At 48.3% G+C, this 27,151-nt stretch overlaps 1 protein-coding gene across 1 annotated transcript in view; it reads right to left on the reverse strand.

Annotated features, from left to right (window-relative positions):
* Positions 1-16,238, reverse strand: part of APC2 (APC regulator of WNT signaling pathway 2) — a 32,328-nt gene extending 16,090 nt beyond the window's left edge. The window contains exons 1-7 of the mRNA XM_056844112.1: positions 16,083-16,238; positions 12,360-12,450; positions 10,969-11,158; positions 10,507-10,615; positions 7,923-8,036; positions 7,121-7,198; positions 2,027-2,119 (exon numbers count right to left, since the gene is read on the reverse strand). Coding sequence (XP_056700090.1) covers positions 2,027-2,119; positions 7,121-7,198; positions 7,923-8,036; positions 10,507-10,615; positions 10,969-11,158; positions 12,360-12,450; positions 16,083-16,238 — 831 coding nt within the window. The remainder of the gene's footprint in view (positions 1-2,026; positions 2,120-7,120; positions 7,199-7,922; positions 8,037-10,506; positions 10,616-10,968; positions 11,159-12,359; positions 12,451-16,082) is intronic.
* Positions 16,239-27,151: the final 10,913 nt, after the last annotated feature.

Consider the following 27,151-nt stretch of genomic DNA (forward strand, 5'->3'; position numbering starts at 1 on the left):
CACTTTCGATCCACTTTCAATATACTTTAATGATTGTTTGCAAGTGGATTTCACCATTTCACACAGGCCATTTATGCACGGTAATTAGCAGTGCGCTCCAGGCTGAATTGCCCCGCATATTTTTTTTTCTTCACACTGAACCATCATTTTGGAAGTGACTGCGAAGCTGGTGCATACCTGCTTCACATTAGTTAAGAGCCCATTTCATGTTTGCCCCGAAGAATCCCCTCAAGGAACCATGCAAAATAACAGCGGCGTGTTAGCTATGCACATGCTAATGGCTATGCAAACAGGAACGAAGGAGCAGGCGAGCGGTGGGGTAGAATTTCTCCTTTTGCATCCGGACCGTGAATAGGCATTTTTAAAGTCACATTTTAAAAAAGAGCTTTGAGCGAGCATCAAAACTGGCCATGCATAAATGGCCACAGTGAAATCCAGCTGCAAAATGCAGTGAAAGTGGATCAAAAGTGCATTATTCAGCATTATTCAGCATGTGTGAAAACGTCATTATTTAACGGCCGCTTCGAAGATACGCCGAAAGTTATAATCAGGTTACGCCTAAAAGCTCATTTGCATATAGGCGCTCTTTTTACAGGGGAACTGGATGCCATGGGGCAGTCCCTGGAGAATAGGTCCTCCTCAGAGGAGCAACTCTACCAGGAGAATTCAGCCCCACTGGAGCTGCCTCTGACCTCGCATGCTGAAGTGGCTAAAAGACATAGTGCCCGGCTGGAAGCCTACCGGCGTGTGCTGGAACAGCAGCAGAACAGTGAGTCCTCGCAGGAGGAGGACTGACAGAGAAACCAGATGCCAGAAAAGCCTCAGCTGAACAGCCCAGGATAGAGAAAGCAACGCAGTGCACACCTGAGCAACCTGCTGCCTCCCATGCCTGAACAACTCTCTGTGCCTTCAGACCTTGGACTGGCTGTTTGGACCTCTGACTCTCCCTGACCCTCGACCTTGGACCGGCTACCTGGACTACGAACTGTAACTCTGATTTGGCAAGTACTGGACTCTGATTTCCGGCTTTGACAAACGGACTTGTTCTTTGGGCTCGGCTTTACCCTCTCCCTGCTGTTGCCAACCGCCTGGAGCAGTATCTCAGAGACCCTGCAAGTGGAGACCTGAGCGTTGGCAGCCAGCCAGCACACTGGAACTGGGAAAAACTTGGGAACGCTTGTGGTGGAGGATGCAGGCGTGAAGCGTTATTCTTAGACTCTGCGGTGAATTAATTTGCAGAAGCCCGCCGTGGGATTTCTGTCTTCCTTTTCTCGGAACTCCGTCGCCCTTCCCGGGGGCTTCCACCCAATTGTCAAGTGTTTGCATCATTCAGGAACCTGGTTGCTCCCAAATGGATTTCCCCCCCCCTCTCATATGAGTTGAGTAGAAACCTGCTACCTTTAATTATAGAGGGGATCTCGTAAACAGGAGAACCGAGGGTGGAAGACTGTGCCAGCCGTCTCTCTGTGGTTCTGTTTAAGGGCAGTTTTTACTATTACAAAATGCAGAGACCGACGCCACAATCTGATGATTGGGTATGCCTGTATGTCTGTTTAAGGGGCTTTTAAATCTATTACCTTTATGCCCCAAAACTGTTCAGTTGCTTAAATCCCTGCAAGGGGAAAGATACAGATGCCCCACAAGAGTAAAAGCTTTGTTAACCAGCTTTGTTAACCAGCATGCTGGCTGAGTTATTCGCCCACGGGTTGGTATATTTGATTAACTCCATCTTGCAAATAAGAGACATGAAGTAATGTTATATAGTACAGGAGGATGAAGTCCCAAACTCGACTCCCACGTCCCTTGGGTAATTTCACATTGGACATTTGGTCACCACCACCCCCATGCTGAAGTCCTTTGACCTACGACTTCACAAGGAAACCAACAGGTACGGCTCTTGATAAAAGCTCAAGGAGGAAAGGGGGGGCAGAAGGGGACCCGGAGGGCCGTAGAACCAACCTGCAGCTGACGGCAACAATTCAGCACCCTGTGTCAAAACATTTTGTTTCAAAGGAAAACGCTGTACCTTGTGGTTGTGTGGGTGAGCCCCCACTTCGTCGGGATGGGTGGGGACGTCGAGGTTTCCGTCGCCTTCTACACCAGGCAGCTTCCCACAGAGCTAGGTGGGGGAGAGAGAAAAACCACCCACTGAAAAGCCTTTATAAAGAGATACAGGGGTCTTAGGGAACTCTTCGTTTGCCGGTTCACATGAACACACATGAAGCTGCCTTATACTGAATCAGACCCTTGGTCCATCAAAGTTAGTATTGTCTATTCAAACCAGCAGCGGCTCTCCAGGGTCTCAGGCTGAGGTCTTGCACATCACCTACTTGCCAAGTCCCTTCAACTGGAGATGCTAGGGATTGAACCTGGGCCCTTCTGCATGCCAAGTGGAGGCTCTACCACTGAGCCACGGCTCCTCTCCATGGCTCTCCAGGGTCTCAGTCAGGGGTCTTTCACATCACCTACTTACCTGGTCCCTTTAACTGGAGATGCCAGGGATTGAACCTGGGACCTTCTGCATGCCAAGCAGATGCTCTGCCACTGAGCCACAGCCCCTCCCCATGGCTCTCCAGGGTCTCAGGCAGAGATCTTGCACATCACTTACTTGCCAAGTCCCTTCAACTGGAGATGCCGGGGATTGAACCTGGGCCCTTCTGCATGCCAAGTGGAGGCTCTACCACTGAGCCACAGCCCATCCCCATCCCAGGACTGGCTAAAATCAGAGAGCTATTGCGTAAATTAAAAAAGCCATCATGCTTCAGGGGTGGGTGATTTCCAGAAGGGAAAGTATGGTCGCAAGCCAGCTCAAAGTCGTGTACAGCACTTCTGTATGGTAGGTCAGTATTATTATGTGACATTTGTATCATGCCCATTGAGAAGCTCAGGGCTGTCTTCGCGATTCTCTCCGACACCATTTTATTGTCACAACAACCCAGCGAGGTAGGTTGGACTGAGAAAAAGTGACCCGCCCAAGGTCAACCGTGAACTTCATGGATTTGAACCTGGGTCCCCTAGTCCAACGCTCAAACCACTACACCACCCTGTCTGTCTTCTACAAGAAGAAGAAGAAGAAGACGAGAAAGTCCCTTAAGGGGTAGGGGTGGTGGTGGTGGAGGAGGAGGAGGAAGAGGAAGAGGAAGAGGAAGAAGGGTTGGTTTTCATATGCCGACTTTCTCTACCACTTAAGGGAGACTCAAACTGGCTTACAATCACCTTCCCCTCCCCACAAAAGACACCCTGTGAGGTAAGTGAGGCTGAGAGAGTGTGACTAGCCTAAGGTCACCCAGCAGGCTTTATGTGGAGGAGTGGGGAAACCAACCCGATTCACCAGATCAGCATTCGCCGCTCACGTGGAGGAGTGGGGACTCAAACCTGGTTCTCCGGATCAGAGTCCACCGCTCCAAACCACCGCTCTTAACCACTACGCCACGCTGGCTCCCCATTGAGAGAAAGTCAGCCTATAAAAACCAACTTTTATTCTTCATCGTCATCTAAAGTCTGGGGATTGTTGCCCCAGGAAATGGCTACTGAGAGAGAGGAAGCGGTTTTCCTTCAGGCCAGATTGGCTAGGAATCCTGGAGGGTCCCCCCCAATCTTCTGGGCATGGAGGAGGGGTCACTGGGTGTGTGTGGGGGGGTAGTTGTGAATTTCCTGCATTGTGCAGGGGGGGTGGACTAGATGACCTTGGTGGTCCCTTCCAACTCTGTGATTCTAGGATTGTAAGCGCCTTTTGCTTTGACCTATGTGGCCACCACAAAACCTGGACACCTGAGCCACCCCTGGCTCATGTCCACCTAAATCATCAAGTGCAGCCAACTGCACAAGCGGTCCCTTTTCTCTCTATCACACACACGCGCACACACACACACACACACACACTAGCAGCTCCTCCGCTGAATCTAAGGCCTCTCCGCCCCTTTGTCGGCCTACTTCCCATCTCCATGGCAACTGCCCCTTTCCCACCGGGGACCCCCACAATAGCCCAACTCTCTCGCTCGGCTTGGCGTCGCCCAGGCGAGGAGAGAGGAGAGGAAAACCCAGCTCGTTTCTGGGACGGATCCCCTGGCATCGAGCGGCCTCCGGGCCTTTCCCGGAGGCCTCACCGAAGTCTTCGCTGCCTCCTTCGATGTTGTTCCGTGCAGAATTGGGTCAGGGAGCGCGGGACGGCCCTCGTTGAGGGACAAGAGTCGCCCCAAAACGAAATTCCCCAGGGGGTCAGACCCAGTCACTCCAATTCTTTTTGTGGGGAACCCTCCTTTGGTGCAAGCGAACATGTGCAAGAAGAAGGATCCGCACCACTGAGAGGAGCAATAAGATCCGAGTTTGGATATCTGTCTATTCGTCTGTCTATCATCTACTATCTATCTGTCTATCCGTCTGTCTTTCTGTCTATCTATATGTCTGTCCGTCTGTCCGCCTATGTTCTATCTGTCCGTCTATCTATCATCTACTATCTATCTGTCCATCTGTCTGTCTATCTCTCTCTCTATCTGTCTGTCTGTCTATCCATCTGTCTATCTTCTATCTATCTATCTGTCTGTCCGTCTATCTATCATCTATCTATCTATCTGTCTGTCTGTCTGTCTGCCTATCTGTCTGTCTATCGTCTATCTGTCTATCATCTCTGTCTATCTGTCTATCTGTCTGTCAGTCTATCAACTACTATCTATCTGTCTCTGTCTGTCTATCCGTCTGTCTATCGTCTATCGATCATCCGTCTGTCTGTCTATCCGTCTGTCTATCTTCTATCTGACTGTCCGTCTGTCTATCTATCTATCATCTACTATCTATCTATCTGTCTGTCTGTCTATTTGTCTATCTGTCTGTTCATCGTCTATCTATCATCTATCTATCTGTCTGTCTGTCTGTCTATCCGTCTGTCTATCTTCTATCTATCTGTCTGTCCGTCTGTCTATCTATCTATCATCTACTATCTCTGTCTGTCTGTCTATTTGTCTATCTGTCTGTCCATCGTCTATCTATCATCTATCTATCTGTCTGTCTGTCTACTATCTATCTGTCTCTGTCTGTCTATCCGTCTGTCTATCGTCTATTGATCGTCCATCCGTCCGTCTGTCTATTCCCCCCCCTTGGGAGTCAAAGCCACTGAATAAAACAGGACTTACTTTTGAGCATCGGATGGTACTGCAAGGGTTTGTGTGTGTTTTTAATCCTTTAACTCAGTGATTCCCAACCTGGGGTATGCGTACCCCCGGGGGTACAAACCAGGACATTTAGGGGTACGTGGAAAAAAATTGAATAATGGTAGGAAAAGGCATTTGAAATAAGAGCATCTATAGTCACTACAAACATTTTTGTGATATAGGGGGTACAATTTATAGAAATGGGCAGCCAAGGGGTACACTTGCGAACAAAGGCTGGGGAGGGGCCGTGGCTCAGTGGTAGAGCATCTGCTTGGCATGCAGAAGGTCCCAGGTTCAATCCCCGGCATCTCCAGTTAAAGGGACTAGGCAAGTAGGTGATGGGAAAGACCCCTGCCTGAGGCCTGGAGAGCCGCTGCGGGTCTGAGTAGACCATACTGACACTGATGGACCGAGGGTCTGATCCAGTATAAGGCAGCTTCATGTGTTCATGTGTTCAACCACTGCTTTCACTGACTGACAGAAGTTGCGTTGGGATCAAATGGGCCGGACGCTCAAAAGCCGCCTGCCTTTTCCCGCACCCTGCAGCAAACCCCACAGGCAGATTTTGAGGCTCGCGAGGGGTTGATGTCTTGCCTGCAGACGGATTCTGCCACACAGGCAACATAAGGGAGCCCTGCTATTCTTTGCAGAACAAGCTGCAGTTGGCAAGAGAATTACTTCCAGTGCGGCGCGCAGCTCCCTCTGGGTGCCGGGAATCATTAGCATCAGCCCGCTCTTTCTCTCTCCCTTCCCTCCCCCAGGAAACCAGCAGCAGCCAAGTCAAGCAGCCTCTTTTCGGATTATGCCAGTTCTTTTGTTGGGGTGGGGGGGAAGACCATAATATATTAGGCCTGCTCCTCTGATCCTGGAGAGAATAGGTACACATCATGACTGGTATCCATTTTGACTAGTAGCTGTGGATAGCCCCGTCCTCCATAAGAACATAAGGAAAAAGCCCCGCTGGATCCGACCCAGGCCCATCACGTCCAGCAGTCTGTTCACACAGCGGCCAACCAGGTGCCTCCAGGAAGCCCACAAGCAAGACCACTGCAGCAGCATTGTCCCACCTGTGTCCAACATCACCTAATAGATTAGACATGCTCCTCTGATCCTGGAGAGAATAAGGATACACCATGACTAGTATCCATTTTGACTAGTAGCCGTGGATAGCCCCGTCCTCCATAAGAACATAAGGAAAAAGCCCCGCTGGATCTGACCCAGGCCCATCAAGTCCAGCACTCTGTTCACACAGCGGCCAACCAGGTGCCTCCAGGAAGCCCACAAGCAAGACGACTGCAGCAGCATTGTCCCACCTGTGTCCAACATCACCTAATAGATTAGACATGCTCCTCTGATCCTGGAGAGAATAAGGATGCACCATGACTAGTATCCATTTTGACTAGTAGCCGTGGATAGCCCCGTCCTCCATAAGAACATAAGAAAGGCCCTGCTGGATCAGACCCAGGTCCATCAAGTCCAGCAGTCTGTTCACACAGTGGCCAGCCAGGTGCCTCCAGGAAGCCCCCAAACAAGACCACTGCAGCAGCATTTATTTTGCCTGCGTTCCACAGCACCCAATATAATAGGCCTGCTCCTCTGATACATCCTGACCGATGTGCCCTGGAATTTTTTGTGCAAGAGATATATTCCTGGATCACGCTATGCTTTTTTCCTTTTCTTTTTTTTAACAACGACAACAACAAAATCTATACAGGACCTCTATACTGTAGCAGATAACTGGGACGTCGCGGCGGGGGTGGGGGATGTATGAGCAATCCATGCCACGGCGCGCCACAAACGCGCACCAAGAGACAACGGGGTTTGAAAATTCAGATGAATACCAAGGGAGTTCGCCCTGGAGTTTCCTCCGCTGCTCCCAGGGCTAGATGCTCAACACTTTTTTCTGACTGTTCCCCCCCGCCACGCACACACACAAACACACTCGTTTTCTAGCACCTGGACACAGCTCTTACCTGGGGTTCTGCCTGCTGCACCTTATCTTGGGCTTCCATCAATTCCTTGTCGATCTGTTCCAGCCGAGATACTCTGATCTGCAAACAGAGTGAATTCTCGAGGTCTCAGAGCGGCCAGATTCCTTCCAGGGATGGGCAAAGGGGGCTGCTTGTTTGGTCCCCAATTTCAAAGTCATGTTCCATCCCATCCCAACCCTTTATGTTGTGCTTTGGCACACAGCTAAAGGGGTCTTTTCTTTTGCCCCCGCCCCAGGGCTGTCTTAACAGCATTATGGGCCCCTGGGCAAACCAGTGTGCTGGGGCCCCTACGACAACCACTCACAGGAATAAAAAGTAAATGGTTGATAATAGTATTTATTTATGGCAAGTCACTTAACATACACAGATTAGCTTAGGGCCCCTATGCTCGTGGGGCCCCCGGGCAAGCGCCCATCGGGCCCATGCGTTAAGATGGCCCTGCCCCGCCCCTTTTAATGTAGAAGAAGAAGAAGAAGAGTTGGTTTTTATATGCCGACTTTCTCTACCACTTAAGGAAGAATCAAACCGGCTTACAGTCACCTTCCCCTCCCCACAACAGTCACCCTGTGAGGTAGGTGGGACTGAGAGAGCGGTGACTAGCCCAAGGTCGCCCGGCTGGCTTTGTGTGGAGGAGTGGGGAAACCAACCTGGTTCACCAGATTAGCCTCCGCCGCTCATGTGGAGGAGTGGGGGAATCAAACCCGGTTCTCCAGATCAGAGTCGACCGCTCCAAACCACCACTCAACCGCTACACCACCTGCCATGCTTTCTCATCCCTCCTCACCTGCGCTCTTTGTACCATCTCGTCGGTTGTCCCGAAACGCTCCTCCATGAGCATGCGGATGTGCTGGGCTTCGAATTCCAGCTGCTGGCGGATCAGGTCCATCTGCATAGAGAACTGGGCAGGGCGGGGAAGCGGGAGGCAGGATTAGAGACGCCGGGGCCGATCTGCAGGCTGGTCCCTCCTGGCTTCGGATGAGGCCCGTCCAAAGTTCAAACCTCCTCGGCATATTCTCTTTAGCCGAGACATGCAAAGGTGCCTTATGCCTAGGGTTGCCAGCCTCCAGGTGGTGCCTGGAGATCCCCCAGAATGACAACTGATCTCCAGTCTATAGAGATCAGTTTCCCTGAAGAAAATGGACACTTTGGAGATTGGATTCTACGGCATTATAACCTGCTGGGGTCTCTCCCCTCCCCATGCTCCACCCTCAAAACATCCAGGAATTTCCCAACCCAGGGTTGGCAACCCTACTTATACCAAGTCAGAACCTCTTTGGTCCACTTAGCCTGGTAGCATCTGCTACAACTGGTATAGGCTGCCCAGGACCTCAGGCAGAGAGAGGTCTCTCTCAACGTCCGCTCGGTGAGATCTTTTAATAGCAAGAGCCGGGGACTGAATCCTTCAAGGAGGTTCTTCAAATGAATCCAAAGATTTCAAAATATATTTTTTATTTTGTCTTTTTATTTTTATTTTTGGGAGCTGAAAATAAAACTAAAAAGACAAAATAAAAAATATATTTTGAAATCTTTGGATTCATTTGAAGAACCTCCTTGAAGGATTACACACTTGTGGGCTTTAACCTCTATTGTTGAGGTAAGATATATTAAATACAGTCACTTATTCAGTAGTCTTTTTTTGAGAAGGCGGCATTGCAATATGTATAAACCCTTGTATAATATTAACATTTTCAGGCTGATGAAGCCAAGCGTATGGTGAAAGCGCTAAGAATATCCGGGATAGCGTTTCCTCTCTTTCTTTTCATTCGTCTACAAGCTTCTGGAGCAGCGACTTTGTTCCTTCAAACGTTGGCTTATTAAGCTATTGACTTTGGACTTTTTGTATGAACTTTCTCAGTCTCGTTGGAGACAGCCATTGTGCTTATGTATCATTGCTGCCACATTGTGAACGGCTTGTGTATATATACATTTTTTTGTATCCCTTAGATCACTGGTTCCCAACCAGGGGTCCGTGGACCCCCAGGGGTCCGCGAGAACTAAATTAAGGCCCGCGAAACAAAGTTATAAACCCATAATAAATTAATATTTTCAATTAAAAGTTCTCTATTATAATATATATATATATTCAGATATTATTCTAAGTTTAATGTTTAACTAACAGTTATGATTAAAGTTTATTTTCAAATTCTCAGAATTTTTATTTTGAACCTTGGGGTCCCTGAACCGAACAAAAAAGTCCTAGTGGTCCCTGGTCAAAAAAAGGTTGGGAACCACTGCCTTAGATAGATATCACTGTTGATGTTAGCACTGTTGTATGTGTATGTTGATGTTTGCACTTTTCACTGAATACATGTTTTTGATATAGTTAGCCTGCACTGTTTCTTTATTGCCAATACAGATTAACAGTGATTGTGAGTTTTTACTTTTGTGCAAATTGGGAAACAGCAGAAAATATTACGTTGGACAGGTGGCGACAGAAAATAAAAATGTTTATGATTTTGGAAAAAAAGTACTTCTAATATCAGAGTAATTCAAGGTTGTAAGGTGAAGGAAGAATTTAGTAAGGCGTGGGGAAACTTGTTACTTTATTTCGGGAAAACCTCTGATTGTAATATAAGTAATTTAATTAGGTAAACCAATATTTTTTTGTTTCAATGAGCAGAGAATTTAATGGAATGTAGTGATCTGAGAAAGGCTGTCACAGATAGGACATTTTGGAGGACTTTCATTCATAGGGTCGCCATGAGTCGGAAGCGACTTGACGGCACTTAACACACAAACACAGTGAAGCCCCCATTGGGTTAGCAAATGAAGTTCATGCATGGCTTTTTTCTTTGGTCTATGTAGTCTTGTTATCTTTTTTTTGGGGTCTGTGTAAATCTATGTAGTGTTCTTTTCATGTTTATTTGTAGGGGGGAAATTAATTAAAAAAAGAAAAGAAGAAGTGACCGTTAGAACCCTGAGGCCTTTTACGCATGTCTGTTTCCCTCGTGGTCACCCCTCCGACGACTTTTTGTTGATTATGCATGCCATTTCTGACCATCAGAGGTTGCATCTTCCCCTGCATTTCCCTGCATTTTGCCCGCGTTTTCAAATTCGAGATAAAACATGTCCCTGAAAACCTGGGCAAAACGTGGGGAAAGGCAGGGGGGAGAGCGAGGCGACCTCTGACGGTCGGAAACGCCATGCATAATCAACACAAAGACCCGAAGTGGTTGGAGGGGTGACGGCGAGCGAAACAGCCATGCATAAAAGGCCTGAAACCTAGTTTGTTTCTAGATTTTGTCCGGCTGCCATCTTTTTTGCTTCTGCAGAGCGGGTGAGCCCCACCCCTGCCCCGGGATCAGGACCGGAGAATCCGCGTTCCGTCTTTGGGCCTGAGCCCCCTGACGCGCAAGCGGGCAGCTCACCGTCTCCACTTGAGGGAGCTCATCCAGGCGTTTGGAGAGGCTCTGGAGCTGCGTGTAATACCACAGTTTCTCTTTCTCCTCCTTTTCAATCTCGCTCAGCAGAAAGCACCTGGGAGCAGGGGGAACAGCAATCAGAGAAGGAAGGAATTTGCAGGTGGGGACAGACAGAAAAACAGATGAAGACCCAAGGGGGTGGAGAGAGGGATGGCCAAAAAGAATCGGTGGGCACTGCCTTTGCATGCCAAAGGTCCCAGGTTCATAAGAACATAAGAAAAACCCTGCTGGATCAGATCCAGGCCCATCAGGTCCAGCAGTCTGTTCACACGGCGGCCAACCAGGTGCCTCTAGGAAGCCCCCAAACTAGACAACTGCAGCAGCAGCATCCTGCCTGCGTTCCACAGCACCTAATATAACAGGCTTCAGGAAGGCCCGTCAGCCCCTACGACCCCCTCCGTTACTTACCTCTCTCGGTCCAGCTCCTCCAGGAGCCGGAGGGTGGCCCGGCTCAGGTCTCCCAGGCTCTCTTTCCTCTGAAGCGTGGACGAGTGGGCAGGGCTCTCCTCGGCGCTGTGTCCCGGGCACACGGGCTCGGGGACGAGGGCCGGCGGCTGGAATTTCAGGCTGTACAAGCTGGTAATGTCCATTTGTAGAGCTAGAGAAGAACGAGGAGGAGGACGGCAGGTAGGGGAGGAAGCACATCATAGGAGAAGCAGGAATTCTCTGAATCCCTAGTTTTCATTCTTTTAAGTAAGTCTCTGGCCCCTTTCATTGCAGAGATATAAGAGAAAAGGCATTCCACTTTTAAATATAAACGCTGGGAATTCAGAGGATCTAGTGGCTAGATTGTTATTATGCCATAGTGATGTGTCCATTTCTGATATTTTTTTAAATACAAAAGAGCCCTCCATTGGTGTGGGGAAGGAAGTCAGGAAAATAGTGCTGATGTGGGCAGGAACGGGGGGGGGGGAGCCCTTTCCCATCTTCACAGCCTACAATACGGTTTGACTGTGATCTTTCCCAAAAGATCACAGCGAAGTGAGACAAACCATGGGAAGTGATGGGTATGACATTGGGTGGACGGTCCCCCCTAAACCCACTCTGCTTTTGATACGAAGCAGGAGTAAAATTTCAATGCGGAAGCACCCAATCTTGAGAATGGCTGATTATCAATTAGAGGAGAAAGCTGGTCGGGGGGGGGGGGGGAATCAGCTCCGAGAAATAATTCTGAATAGAAGATGGTGGGGGGAGTCCAAATTGTCTGTTCCATATTCCTGTGTCCCTCGCCCAGTTTGTCATACACCGTTCCCCCCACCCTCTGTAATTTCTCTGCTGCACACAACCATATCTCAATCATAGAGTTGGAAGGGACCACCAGGGGTCATCTAGTCCAACCCCCTGCACAATGCAGAAAATTCACAACTACCTCCCCCCCCACACCCCCAGTGACCCATACTCCATGCCCAGAAGATGGCCAAGATGCCCTCCCTCTCATGATCTGCCTAAGGTCATAGAATCAGCATTGCTGACAGATGGCCATCTAGCCTCTGCTTAAAAACCTCCAGGGAAGGACAACTCACCACCTCCCCAGGAAGCCTGTTCCACCACTCTGTTAGAAAATTCTTCCTAATGTCTAGACAGAAATTCTTTTGATTTAATTTCAACCCGTTGGTTCTGGTCCGACCTTTCAAGCAGAATTTACAATCTAGTTTAAGGATTAGAAACTTGGTTCTTCCTCCCTCAAGTGTAAGCTGGATGCTGATCGGTTCCCAGCACCAAACCTCTGGGGGCGGGGTTTGCCTAGATTTCTGCGGAACTGCGGCATCTGCACAAAGCCCTTCTAGGCATCCACTCACCTTTCAGCTGCTCCAGGACCTCCACCTGCCCTGAAGACACCATCACTTTGGCCTCCTGCTCCAGTTTGCCCTGCAAATGCTTCAGGACTTCCTGATGCGGAGAAGAAGAAGAAGAAGAGTTGGTTTTTACCTCCTAGAATCATAGAGTTGGAAGGGGCCATAGAGGCCATCTAGTCCAACCCCCTGATTAATGCAGGATCCGCCTAGAGCATCCTTGACCAGTGCTTGTCCAGCCTCTGCTTGAAGACTGCCAGAGAGGGGGAGCTCACCGCCTCCCCAGGTAGCTGATTCCACTGTCGAACAACTCTTACTGTAAAAAATATTTTTCCTAATATCCAGCTGGTACCTTTCCGCCTGCAATTTAAACCCATTATTGCGAGTCCTCTCCTCTGCTGCCAACAGGAACAGCTCCCTGCCCTCTTGAGTGACAGCCCTTCAAAGACTTCAAGAGAGGAATCGTGTCCCCCTTCAACCTCCTCTTCTCCAGACTGGACATTCCCAGCTCCCTCAACCTTTCCCCGCAGGGCTCGGTCTCCGGGCCCCGCATCCTCCTCATCGCTCTCCTCTGCACCTGCTCCATTCTGTCCACGTCCTTTTTGAAGTGAGGCCTCCAGAACTGCACACAGGACTCCAGGTGCGGCCTGATTTTCTCTACCTTTAAGAAGTCTCAGCCCGGCTTACAATCACCTTCCCTTCCTCTCCCCACAAAAGCCAAGGTTCTCAAAACGCTGCTCCCACTGCCAGATTCCCTGCTTGTGAGATGCAGAGATGGTTATTCAGAAAGGCCTCGCCCGAGCTTAGACAGGGATGCTGGATGACGGGGATTCTGTTTTCTGTACAAACATAAGGGGATAAGTATTGTCAGGCGGGGCAGGCGCCAGACCCAACAGCATTCTAGGGCCGTTTGTAGGCCCCGGCACAAATGTCTGCGCTCTGGTGTGTTGTAGTGGTCCTAGGCACATACAGCCAAAAATTATATCAAATGATTGCAACGTATGTTAATTAAAGTGAATCTCCTGCCGGGAACCTGGCATGTACAAGGAGGCAATGTTGACACTGCTTTACTAGGTTGATACCTGAACACATAGTATATGAGAGACTTATACTAACCAGGTATGTGTTTATACATTGGTATATTTAATATACATAGCAAAGTAACTATTCAAGTTGGATTAATAATGAATTGAGGATTGTGTGTGTGTTAAGTGCCATCAAGTCGCTTCCAACCCTATGAATGAAATGAATGGCGACCCTATGAATGAAAGTCCTCCAAAATGTCCTATCTTTGACAGCCTTGCTCAGATCTTGCAAATTGAAGGCTGTGGCTTCCTTTATTGAGTCAATCCATCTCTTGTTGGGTCTTCCTCTTTTCCTGCTGCCCTCAACTTTTCCTATCATGACGGTCTTTTCCAGTGACTCTTGTCGTCTCATGACGTGACCAAAATACAACAGCCTCAGTTTAGTCATTTTAGCTTCTAGGGTCAGTTCAGGCTTGATTTGATCTATAACCCACTGATTTGTTTTTTTTTTAATTGAGGATTACAATCTGTATAATTATGTTTTACAGTATTACAACTAGAACCTATTATACCAGATGTTTGAGTAATTGGGAATAGAATTTGTAAGTATTTTTCAAACGTCTCTTTCAAGACTTATATAATGGGCTCTCAAATAGATGGTAACTAACCCATTACTGTTCTGTCTTTTCAGACAACCTACACATGCCTGGTTGGGTTTGAACTGTTTGTATTTGTATTCATTAATGTATTTCTGTGTATGTGTGCAGGCTTAAGAAAGGATTTTAATTAACCACTGATGAAGGCCCCATAGGCCGAAACGAGTATGGTATGTGGTTACAGTCATCAACCTCAGGAAATGCCATTGTGCTATTTTAATGCTTTTAAATAATTTTAACTTTTACATAGCGCTTCTAATAAATTATACTTTCAGTATTTATACATAGACTTATATATATATTCTTTTCACCCAACCTTGGGTACCCAGCTGTTTTTAGGTTGGGTTTTATTCCCCTCCTTTTTTTTCTACACCTAGGCACATATAGACAAAAATTATATCAAATGATTGCAACGTATGTTAATTAAAGTGAATCTCCTGCCGGGAACCTGGCATGTACAATGAGGCAATGTTTAGATTTCACTGAAGGTTACCAGTTAGGCAGAAGCAGAGTGAGTTTGAGCGCTCTGCCAATGCGGCCTTCGCTTATAAAAAACAAAGATAAGAACATGAAATCTCTCATCCCTTTAAACCTTTTGATGGGGGGGGGGGTAACGGAAATGGATTACACTGAGTTAAGTAGCCTTGTTTCCCACATTTCCTATGTAACCTTCTCTTCCTATTGTGATTAATTGGTTTAACAGTGACAATTTTATTATCTAGCTATGTATATCTGTGGTGTTGGAGGAGAGTGTTAACGGATACCGTGGACCACCAAAAAAACAAATCAGTGGGTTATATATATCAAATCAAGCCTGAACTGACCCTAGAAGCTAAAATGACTCAACTGAGGCTATCGTATTTTGGTCACATTATGAGAAGACAAGAGTCACTGGAAAAGACAATCATGCTAGGAAAGGTGGAGGGCAGCAGGAAAAGAGGAAGACCCAAAAAGAGATGGATTGACTCTATAAAGGAAGCCACGACCCTCAATTTGTAAGATCTGAGCAAGGCTGTTAAAGGCAGGACATTTTGGAGGATATTGATTCATAGGGTCGCCATGAGTCGGAAGCGACTTGACGGCACTTAACACACACACACACACACACACACACACATGTATATCTATATCAGTCAACCTTGTCGAGAAATCTGAAGGATGAATTTTGTTATGAGATAGTTTTAAATCTTGGAAGAGATTCAGTGAGAAGATTGTAATAGATATTCACAGATGAAGGGTTCCCATGGAAAAAAAGTATATAAGGGGTTAGAGATTGTTCAGTAATTGGGAGTTCTTTAGCACAGACTATGCTGCAATGCTGTCTGTCTGTCTAAAGAATCTTCCCCAGCGGCATGGCCCATCCAGAGGTATATGAACTTGGTGTTTCTACTGTAATTTTTACTGAACAGATCTGTTTAAACATTATAATATTATGTTAGGTTTGTTCCTACAATGTAACTTTCATATATTTGTAACTGATGTGCTTTTTGTGTTTTAAAGGTAACGGTCCCCTGTGCAAGCACCGGGTCATTCCTGACCCATGGGGTGACGTCACACCCCAACGTTTCCTAGGCAGACTTTGTTTATGGGGTGATTTGCCAGTGCCTTCCCCAGTCATCTTCCCTTTACCCCCAGCAAGCTGGGTCCTCATTTTACCGACCTCGGAAAGATGGAAAGCCGAGTCGACCTTGAACCGGCTGCCTGAAACCGACTTCCGTCGGGATCGAACTCAGGTCGTGAGCAGAGCTTGGACTGCAGTACTGCAGCTTACCACTCTGTGCCACGGGGCTCACTTTTGTGCGTTTGTGTATTTTGTGTGTGTGTGTGTGTGTTTTACCCTTATATTTTTATACTGAAGTTTCTACAATAAAAAGGAATTTCTCAATTCAAAGCTTGAATCATTACTTATGGAGTAACTGGTTGAGCAAGATAATGTATTTTCTAAGATAATGTATTTTCTAATAAAATACATCTAGAAACCTAGTTACCTATCACAGTATTGACCAGTGTGTGGGTGGTCTCCCCAGTACCCTCTTCCAGTTCCTCACCTTCATGTCTGAAGTCTCATTTTCCAGTTTGGACAGGTGATTGGAGTTGTCCTGCAGTTCCCGACGGAGATGCGTGTTCTCCTTTTTCAGCGCCTCCACCTGCCTCACCAGTTGATCGTAGGATGCTACCGATCCGGACATTTTCAGCTCCTCCATAGACTGGGGACGGGCAGAAGGAGGGAGAGGAGGAGGAAGAAGAAGAAGAAGAATTGGTTTTTATATGCCGACTTTCTCTACCACTTATGGAAGAACTGAGAGCCAGTGTGGTGTAGTGGTTAAGAGCGGTGGTTTGGAGCGGAGGACTCTAATCTGGAGAACTGGGTTCGATTCCCCACTCCTCCACATGAGCGACGGACGCTAATCTGGGGAACCGGGTTGGTTTCACCACTCTCACACATGAAGCCGGCTGGGTGACCTTGGGCTAGTCACAGTTCTCTCTGAACTCTCTCAGCCGCACCTACCTCACAGGGTGTCTGTTGTGGGGAGGGAAGGTGATTGTAAGATGGTTTGATTCTTCCTTAAGTGGTAGAGAAAGTCAGCAAATAAAAACCAACTCCTCCTTCTTCAAAGCATCTTATAATCACCTTTCCTTCCTTTCCCCACAACAGATACCTTGTGAGGTAGGTGGGGCTGAGAGAATTCAGAGAGAATTGTGACTAGCCCAGGGTCACCCAGCTGGCTTCATGTGGAGGAGCGGGGAATTGAACCCGGTTCTCCAGATTAGAGTCCGCCACTCATGTGGAGGAGAGGGGAATCAAAACAGATTCTCGAGATTAGAGTCTGCCACTCTTAACCACTACACCACGTTGGCTGGGAGCATCAGAGACACCGGCGCCAAACCTCACCACCGGGCTTGCAAGCAGCCACCCGCCTGCTTGCCTGGGGTGAACAAAGAACATGGCCAGGCGATCATAGCCTGGCTCTTTTAAGCTTGGGTCCCGAGACGTTCGGGAGAAAAATGAGAATGCAACATTTTCAAAATAAGTAAATATAAATAAATGAGAGCTGAACAGAACCTCCTTGGACAGAGGCAGTTCCCCTCCGAAGGCCAGAGGCTGGGAAGGTTTGCTGCCTTCAAGCCTGACGTATAACCTTGGTGGTGGTGGGGGGGAGAAGAATGCCGGACTCTGGATCCGATGGGACACGGCTACTCTGAGCATGTTTTAAATCCATTTCAGCCTGTACCGAAACCACTGCCCTGCTTAGTCCTTGGATGGGAGACCACCTAAGCAGTTCAGGGTGGCTCGGCAGAGGCAGGCGATGGCAAAACCACCTCGGAAGGTCTCTTGCCCTGACCTGGATGGCCCAGGATATCCTGATCTTGTCCGATCTCGGAAGCTAAGCAGGGTCAGCCCTGGTCAGTATTTGGATGGGAGACCGCCAAGGAAGTCCAGGGTTGCCACGCATCTCGGAAACATCAATCTGTCATTCTCCGGCCTTTGTGTTAAAAAAAAACGCTGACTGCATCCGAAAAGGTCCCTCCAGCTGGGCGCTCAGCCTTGGACAGAGGCTCCCCCCCTCCTCGCTCGCCCCTAGGAAGGTGATCCTTTGTCTGGTCCCCACCTTCCCACCTCCGAGATATCCTACCTCTGAACATGGAGGCTCTCTTCAATAGCTCAAGGCAAACGGCTATGGGGGAGCCTGGAGAGGCTGTTCAACCCTTCCTGCCTCCCCTGAACCCAAATCTCGAAGGGAACCTCTCCCCTCTACTGACCACACGCAACCTCTCGAGTAACCCACAACGGGATCCGGATCAAGAGGCGCCTGAGCTCATGCCCCCCCCCAAAAAAAACCTTATGAAATAATAAAGGGGAGCGCCCCTGAGCGCGTGCAGAGTGCTCTGTAAGTACCAACAGCCACTGTGGCTTTACAACCTGGCCTTGCTCAACGCACCTGCTCTTTAGTAGCATCTCCCAAAATAAGTGGCAAAGGTGTGCTTGGAGGGGGGGGTCCTGCTCTTTCTTCTCTCTGACACAAAAGATGCCACCTGCCCCCCCCCCCGCCAAGCAGTCCGATCGCCCCCTCCCCACGCCCGCAACCCTCCGGACCCCCCGGATCGCCCCCCCCCAGCCCTTTCCACCCCTTCCCTTTGTCTCCCCCTCCTCTTTGTCTCGCCCCCTTTCTTTGTCTCCCCCTCCTCCTCCCTCCAGCCCCCTCCCCTCCGCCTTCTCTCGCCCCCTCTCGCCCCCCCCCACCCCTGCAGCAACCCCCAAAGGGGGGGTCGTCCCCTCCCCCCACTTTCCTCCACCCCTCCCCCGGGCAGATGGCACCTGTCCCTCCCCCATCTGCCCCACACCTGGGCACCTGCTCGCTTAGACGGCCGGGTCTTCCAGCCCCCCCTAAAAGGTAGACCCAGAAGATGCCCCCAAAGACCCCGGGCGGGGGGGGGGACTCACGGTCTTCAGGGGAGGCGGGGGGCCCAGCCGGACGCCCCCCCGGGCTCCTCATTCCTGGCCGCCCCGCCGACGAGACCCTCCGCAAGGCGGGCCGGGCTTTGTCTCCCACCAGTCGGCTTCAGAGGCTCCGGAGGACCGGGGGGGGGGGCGAAGGAGCGCCAGCGACGGGGAGGGGGGGTGGCGGGGGGAGGCTGATCGCAAACGGGTCTGCCAGAAGAGACCCCCAAGGGCCAGCATCCAGGAGGCAAAGAACATCAGACCGAGGGTGCTCTGGTTATTATTGCTGTTGTTATTACAATTACTATTATTATTATTCTCGTTGAGTTGGAAGGGACCACCAAGGTCATCTAGTCCAACCCCCCTTGATCTCAAACAGATCTGCTACAAGAGACCCCCAAGGGCCAGCATCCAGGAGGCAAAGAACGCCAGACCGAGGGTGCTCTTGTTATTATTGCTGTTGTTATTACAATTACTATTATTATTATTCTCGTTGAGTTGGAAGGGACCACCAAGGTCATCTAGTCCAACTCCCCCCCATCTCAAACAGATCTGCTATAAGAGACCCCCAAAGGGCCAGCATCCAGGAGGCAAAGAACGCCAGACCAAGGGTGCTCTTGTTATTATTGTTGTTGTTACTACTACTACTACTACTACTATCATCATCATTGAGTTGGAAGGGACCACCAAGGTCATCTAGTCCAACTCCCCCCATCTCAAACAGATCTGCTACAAGAGACCCCCAAGGGCCAGCATCCAGGAGGCAAAGAACGCCAGACCAAGGGTGCTCTTGTTATTATTGTTGTTGTTACTACTACTACTACTACTATCATCATCATTGAGTTGGAAGGGACCACCAAGGTCATCTAGTCCAACTCCCCCCCATCTCAAACAGATCTGCTACAAGAGACCCCCAAAGGGCCAGCATCCAGGAGGCAAAGAACGCCAGACCAAGGGTGCTCTTGTTATTATTACTATTATTACCGGTATTATCATCCTTGAGTTGGAAGGGACCAAAAGGGTCATCTAGTCCAACCCCTCTTGATCTCAAACAGATCTGCTACAAGAGATCCCCAAAGGTCCAGCATCCAGGAGCAAAGAACGCCAGACCAAGGGTCCTATTGTTATTATTATTGTTGTTACTACTACTACTACTACTATCATCATTGAGTTAGAAGGGACCACCAAGGTCATCTAGTCCAACTCCCCCCCATCTCAAACAGATCTGCTACATGAGATCCCCAAAGGTCACATGAACACATGAACACATGAAGCTGCCTTATACTGAATCAGACCCTCGGTCCATCCAAGTCAGTACTTTCTACTCAGGCCGGCAGTGGTTCTCCAGGGTCTCAGGCGGAGGTCTTTCCCATCACCTCCTTGCCTGGTCCCTTTAACTGGCGATGCCAGGGATTGAACCTGGGACCTTCTGCATGCCAAGCAGAGGCTCTACCACTGAGGTCCAGCATCCAGGAGGCAAAAAACGCCAAACCAAGGGTGCTATTATTATTATTATTACTACTAATAATAATAATAACAGTAGTAGTAGTATTACTATTACTACTACTACTCCAGTGACCCCCTACTCCATGCCCAGAATATGGCAACAAAAACCCTCCAGGATCCCTGGCCAAACTGGCCTGGAGGAAGGAAAATTGCTTCCTGGCCCCAAAGTGACAATCGGTATTATTGTTGTTGTTGTTGTTGTTTTTATCATTATTATTATTCGAATCATCGAGTTGGAAGGGACCACCAGGGTCCAACCTCCCAGCACAATGCAGGAAATTCACAACTACCTCCCCCCCACACCTCCAGTGACCTCTACTTCCCGCCCAGAAGATGGCAAAGAAACCCCTCCAGGATCCCTGGCCAATCTGGCCTGGAGGGAAATTGCTCCCTGACCCCAAAGTGGCGATCCGCATTATCATCAGCATCAAAGAATTGGAAGGGACCCCCGGGGTCATCTAGTCCAGCCCCCTGCACAATGCAGGAAATTTACAATTACCTTCCCCACACGCCCCCAGTGACCCCTACATGCCCAGAAGATGACAACAAAAAACCCTCCAGGATCCCTGCCAATCAGGCTCGGAAGAAAATGCCTTCCTGGCTCCAAAGTGGCGATGGGCATTATTATCCTCCTCCTCCTCCTCCTCATTAGCATCAACAATAATGGCAAAGCGCCTCTTCCGATTGGCAAAGCTTTCCTCGGCATTCCCAGGCGAGGCAATTGCCTTTATCACTCTGCACATGTTCAGTAACACGCAAAGTGCCAACCAACAAAAGGCCTACAAGTCATTGCTTCGGATTTAAAATCCATGCCAGGTGGCTTGTAGATTGCAGGCCGGGCGGAAGGGCGGGGAGGTTTGTTGGGCAAACGCCAGATTAGGCGTGTCGCGGCCTCCGACAGCATGGACCAATAATCAAGCCACACAAAGAATGACGGCAAACTGTAACTGCGCAATTTCCACAAGGTGGGCAAGGGCGAAACGTCAGGAAAGAAAATACCAAGACCACGGTTACACAGCCCGGATAACCTACGAGAACCAATCCGGATATTAAGTTTCTTAGTTTTAAAAATATGAAGCTTCCTGACGCGGAGTCAGACATTGGCTACACCCTGCTCACTACAGTATAGTCAGATTGGCAAGAAGCTCTCCAGGATCTCAGACAGACCAAGGCCTTGCTACTGGAGATCCTTCAACTGGAGGTGTGGGGGATTGAACTCGGGACCTTCCACATTCAAAGCCGGCGCTCTGCACCTGGGCCCCTCCCTTTCGAAACCACTTTCCAAGCCACGTTATCCACCTGCAGTCAAATTCACTGTGGATGGAAACCATCATATTTCACCCGATCCCACTCCATAAAAAGATTTTTTTTGGGGGGGATCGATATTTTTAATTTTTGCAGGCTATAATTAAAAACTCTATTCTTTGCTCCAAGAGGAAGAAGAAGGGTTGGTTTTCATATGCCGACTTTCTCTACCACTTCAGGAACAATCAAACCGGCTTAAAATCACCTTCCCCTCCCCTCCCCACAACAGACACCTTGTGAGGTAGGTGGGGCTGAGAGAGTTCAGAGAGAACTGTGACTGGACCAAGGTCACCCAGCAGGCTTCATGTGGAGGAGTGGGGAAATGAAGCTGGTTCACCAGATCAGAGTCCACCGCTCCAAACCACCGCTCTTAAGGACTACACCACGCTGGCTCTCCAGCAGGAGGAAAAAGCAGTTTGGTACCCGTTTGGAGGCAGCTACTTAAAGATGTTTCTGGTGGACAGTAAAAACAGCCAGGCTATTGGGGACGAATGCTTGTGGACAGAGGATTGGAGTGCGTAGCTTCTTACGGATAGCTGCTTCCCAAATTCCTCCCCAGCCCTGGTCAGCTAGTCTACCTTTGGAAAGCTCAATGGGGCAGGGATGCCATCCTCCAGGTGGGACCTGGGGATCCCCCGGAATTACAGCTCATCTCCAGACTTCTGGAGAAAATGGATGCTTTGAGGGGGTGAACTCTATGGCATTGTACCCCACTGTGGTCCCTGTCCTCCCCGGGCTCCATCCCCAAATCTCCAGGAGTTTTACAACCTGGATCTGGCAACCCTACCCCCATTCCCTACCGGTGGCAAGGGGGGAACCTGGCAACCCTGGAATGGGGGTCTTCTCAAATGGCGCAGTAGGTTCTTCAAAGAATCCACATACCTGGGGCAATAAGATCCTTGTGGATAGATAGATAGATAGATAGATAGATAGATAGATAGATAGATAGATAGACAGACAGACAGACAGACAGACAGACAGATAGATAGATAGATAGATAGATAGATATGTGTGTGTGTGTGTGTGTGTGTGTGTCTAACTGTATAGAAATATATATATATATGCACGCACACACAGAGAGAGAGAGAGATGTATTTACTTCGATTTTAATTAGCATTAAAGAGTTTGATGACAACAAAGGTAAATATGTATATAAATAATAATAGACACTAGATTTGATAAGGGAAAATGTCTGGTTTGAATGATAGTTCATAAATATTGATTATTAGTTATATTTAGGAGTACCAAAGTTTTAAGTCAACACAATTAGAGACGAAGATAAATAATCTAGATTTAATGTAAGTTAGAGAAGACAGGTTTATGTATTTGTTTTAGTAAAGAATATAATGTGAGTTCAGATTAATAAGAAATGCACGAACTGTTATAGAACACATTAGCTCTGCTCTGTTTGCCATTTGAGGAGGATCTTGTTGTGGATATGGAGTTTAAAGGAATGTGTGAAGTGTATGAATTGTATGGGTTCTATAAAAACAATATAATTTTATTTTTTTTAAGATCCTCGTGGACAGTTGTAATATCTGACCCAGTGGGACGAGCCTGGTCGGACGGCGTGCTTGCATTCCACCTGCTCAACCTGTGTCTTTGCAATGAAACAATTCCTCCCCCCAAACACTGCAAACTCCAGTCCTCTAGCTTGCTTTCCTAGGAGACTGATTCTGGAGTGTCCAGTTTTCAAGGGAAGGGCCATGATTCAGGGGGACAGGGCATGCTTCGCACTCATGTTCAGTCCCCCATATCTCCAGCTCACGGACGGGGCAGGCAGGCGCTGGGAAAAACCCTTCTCTGCCTGAGATGCTGGACAGCAGCTGCCAGTCTGAGTAGACAATACTGAACTAGAGGGATAAACGGTTTGGTGTGAAGCAGCTTCATATATTCAGGGGAATAACATCTGATTATGTTGATATCAGGCAGGGTGAAAATCCCCCCAGAGGCATTGGAGGGGTCTTCCCAGATTTGCATTGCTATTTAACATTTAAAAAAAAAAAAAACCCACATCGTATGGTTTTCAAAAGGAAAAACAAACCCTCTTTGAGAAACGACAGCACGAGCCTATAAAAAGGACTGAGCCCCATACACTGACATCACAGACCATCTATTTATTACTTAAGTTGTACTGACATTTTCAAAAGGTTTTTTAACGAGTCACCCAAACAGCGTTATCCCACCTACCCAACCTACCCGAATGAGGCTGACTCAGTTTTCCCCACCATAAAGGGTTTTTTTAAAAAATACATCGGGTGGAAATGCAATCTGGTCGATTAGATCCTCGTTTCTGGTTTTGTCGCGGACAGGTTTTCCAGGGGCCAAAGCCAAGTTGCCAACCTCCAGGTGGTAAGGCTGGAAAAATGAAAAATTGTGCTGTATTGTCAGCAAGTCAAACTTAAGGGAAACCGCACAAGGTTCACAATGTACAAACTGGCAATACTAATTATAGCAAATTGCTGCAAAGTTTATAACGACACTGGTGTTATTTGTAATTCTTTGGTGTCGTTATAAAATTTGCAGCGATTTGCTATAATTAGTATTGTGAGTTTGTAAGTTGTGAGCCTTGTGCTGTTTTCCTTACGTTTTAACTTCCAGGTGGTGGCTGGAGATCTCCCACTATCACAACTGATCTCCAGCCGGCAGAGATCGTAAGAACATAACAAAGGCCCTGCTGGATCAGGCCAAGGTCCATCAAGTCCAGCAGTCTGTTCACACAGTGGCCAACCAGGTGCCTCTAGGAAGCCCCACAAACAAGACGACTGCAGCAGCATTTATCCTGCCTGTGCTCCAAAGCACCTAAAATAACAGGCATGCTCCTCTGATCCTGGAGAGAATAGGGATGCATCATGACTAGTATCCGTTGTTACTAGTAGATCAGTTCACCTGGGAAAAAATGGCCGCTTTGGAAGGTGGACTCTATGGCATTATACCCCATCTAAGTCCCTCCCCTCCCCAAACCCTGCTCTCCTCAGGCCCCACCCCTAAAATCTTCAGGTATTTCCCAACACAGAGCTGGCACCCCTAATGCCCATTATGAAACCCCTTCATCAGTGTTCCCCCGCCCATCTTCACCATCTTTATCTGATCCCTGCACTGGTCAGACCACAGTGAGGCATTTGGTCTCAGCTCTGCTTGGAGAGGGGAGGAACAGGGAAGGAACCAAATACCCAGGAATTTCCCAACCCAAAGCTGGCAACCCTGTGTTGCTGTGAATCTAAGGGGCTATATGATCAGAAAAGCAAGATTTGATTGGGTGTGTAACTTACAGGCCCATTCCGGCTACAGGGGAAGAGGCAGGGAGGGAACCGATAGAAAAAATGACGCCCCAGGCTCTCCAGTAATGGGAAAAAAGGAAATTCATTAGCAACTATCAAATCTTCCGACAGACAACCCTGTTTCCATAGGAGGTGCAACGGGGAGCGGAGCAATTTCATGGCAGCCCTGAATGTGTTTGCAACTCAAAACGAGTTCAGCCCCTGCCAGCGGCAGTGAAGGAACCTCAGAAATCCAAATGACATGAACTCAAAAGTAAAGTCCTGGCCAACTTCAGGCCACCCCCCCAATGGGGTTTCAAGGCAAGAGATGTTCAGAGGTGGTTTGCCATTGCCTGCCTCTGCGGAGCAACCCTGGACTTGGTCTCTCATCCAAGTACTAGCCAGGGCTTAGCTTCCAAGATCTGACAAGATCTGGCTAGCCTGGGCCATCCAGGTCAGAAGAAGAGTTGGTTTTCATACCCCGATTTTCTCTACCTTTAAGGCGATTCAAACCGGCTTACAATTGCCTTCCCTTTCTCTCTGCACAATATGAACGCATGAAGCTGCCTTATACTGAATCAGTCCCTTGGTCCGTCGAAGTCAGTATTGTCTACTCAGGTCGGCAGCGGCTTGGTTCTCCAGATCAGAGTCCCCCGCTCCAAACCACCGCTCTTAACCACTACACCAGGCTGGCTCTAGGAGAGTAGGGTTGGGGTTTGAACTCGAATTGCATCCTCAGTTTTGAAGAGGGTCATAAATTCGGTGTCATTCCTCCGGCACCTTTGAACACGAGTTCGTTCCTGCACCATACAGATCTCCTTCACATCTACCGCCTCACTGTTCAAACCAATCGACAGGTACACAAATGGAAAGATCAAATGGGCGCATTTCCCCCAAAACTTATCACTTTTGCCAGGCTGATAAAGATGTGGCGTTCTCCTCCAGAGTCCTGAACTGGATTCTCGCTGTCTCTTTGCATCAGAGTGGGAGGCACAGAAGGCTTGTTTGGAGATTCGGCAATGGTTTCCCTAAGGCCGACTTGAGAAAACGTCGCTGGCTGTTTGGCTCTGCACGTTCAGAGCCACAGCCTACAAGACACATTTCACGCAAGAGCAGTAGATATGCTCACGCAACTCCTGCAAACCGGTGTCACCAGCAGGGGCTTTGGGGTTGCTTATCTTTGCAAGAAATCAGAAGGAGATAAGAGACCGGAAGGGCAGCTATGAAGGAGCTAGAAAAGATTTTGAAGTGTCAGGATGTGTCGCTGGCCACCAAGATCAAGTCAATTCATGCCATCGTATTCCCCATTACGATGTATGGGTGTGAAAGCTGGACTAAGAAGAAAGCTGATAGGAAGAGATTCCTTTGAAATGTGGTGTTGGAGGAGAGGGTTACGGATACCGTGGACCACCAAAAAATCAAATCAGTGGGTTCTAGATCAAATCAAGCCTGAACTGACACGAGAAGCTAAAATGACTAAACTGAGGCTGTCGTACTTTGGTCACATTATGAGAAGACACATTACTGGAAAAGACAATCATGCTAGGAAAAGTGGAAGGCAGCAGGAAAAGAGGAAGACCCAACAAGAGATGGATTGACCCTATAAAGGAAGCCACGACCCTCAGTTTGCAAGCCCTGAGCAAGGCAGTTAAGGATAGGACGTTTTGGAGGACATTGATTCATAGGGTCGCCAGGAGTCAGAAGCGACTTGATGGCACTTAACACACACACACACATAATGAAGAGAAGTCCAGAGACCCTTCCTGATTGGGGATTGGGGATACCCGGTGGTTTCCCTAGTTTTCCCCTTCTATTTAAAAACCTCTAACAAAGAAGGAATCCCAAAACCTTGCTACGCCCTTGGGAAACGGCATTGAACTTCCTAACGAATGCAAATGCAGCATTTTCTAAATTCCTTCGTGCTGGAAAATGGGGACTTTTAATTTGCCATGTCACCGAGGAGATCGAGCCTTTCCTCTGCTGGTTTCTGAATGCTGCCCTACTTAAGGTCAGATTGCTGCCTGCTTATGATTCCACACCTCATTGCCCTGTTTAAAAAGCAGAGGGGCATCCTTGACATCGGATGGCAGGTGAGCAAACGCGTCGTGCTTTAGCTGTCCTAGCTGAGCACCACAGTATTCTGCTTGGTAATAACCCCTCCTAAGTTAATTTGGCTAATCCCCCACAAACACATCCAAAAGACAAAAGTAATGACTACAGGAGAATTATACAACTTGACGGTTGACAATGAGGAAATTGAAATTGTGGAAGACTTTCTATTCCTTGGCTCCATCCTCAACCAAAAAGGGAGACTGCAGCCAAGAAATCAGAAGGAGGTTGAGACTGGGAAGGGCAGCTAGAAAAGATTCTCAAGTGTAAGAATGTGTCACTGGCCACCAAGATTAAGTTAATTAATGCCACCGTGTTCCCCGTTACTATGTATGGGTGTGAAAGCTGGACAATGAAGGAAGCTGATCAGAAGAAAGTAGATTCCGTTGAAATGTGGTGTTGGAGAAGAAGAGTGTTACGGACATCGTGGACTACCAAAAAAACCCAAATCAATGGGTTCTAGATCAAATCAAGCCTGAACAGACCCTAGAAGCTA

The sequence above is a fragment of the Euleptes europaea genome, chromosome 2 (genome assembly GCF_029931775.1).
Source record: "Euleptes europaea isolate rEulEur1 chromosome 2, rEulEur1.hap1, whole genome shotgun sequence".
Lineage (NCBI taxonomy): Eukaryota > Metazoa > Chordata > Lepidosauria > Squamata > Sphaerodactylidae > Euleptes > Euleptes europaea.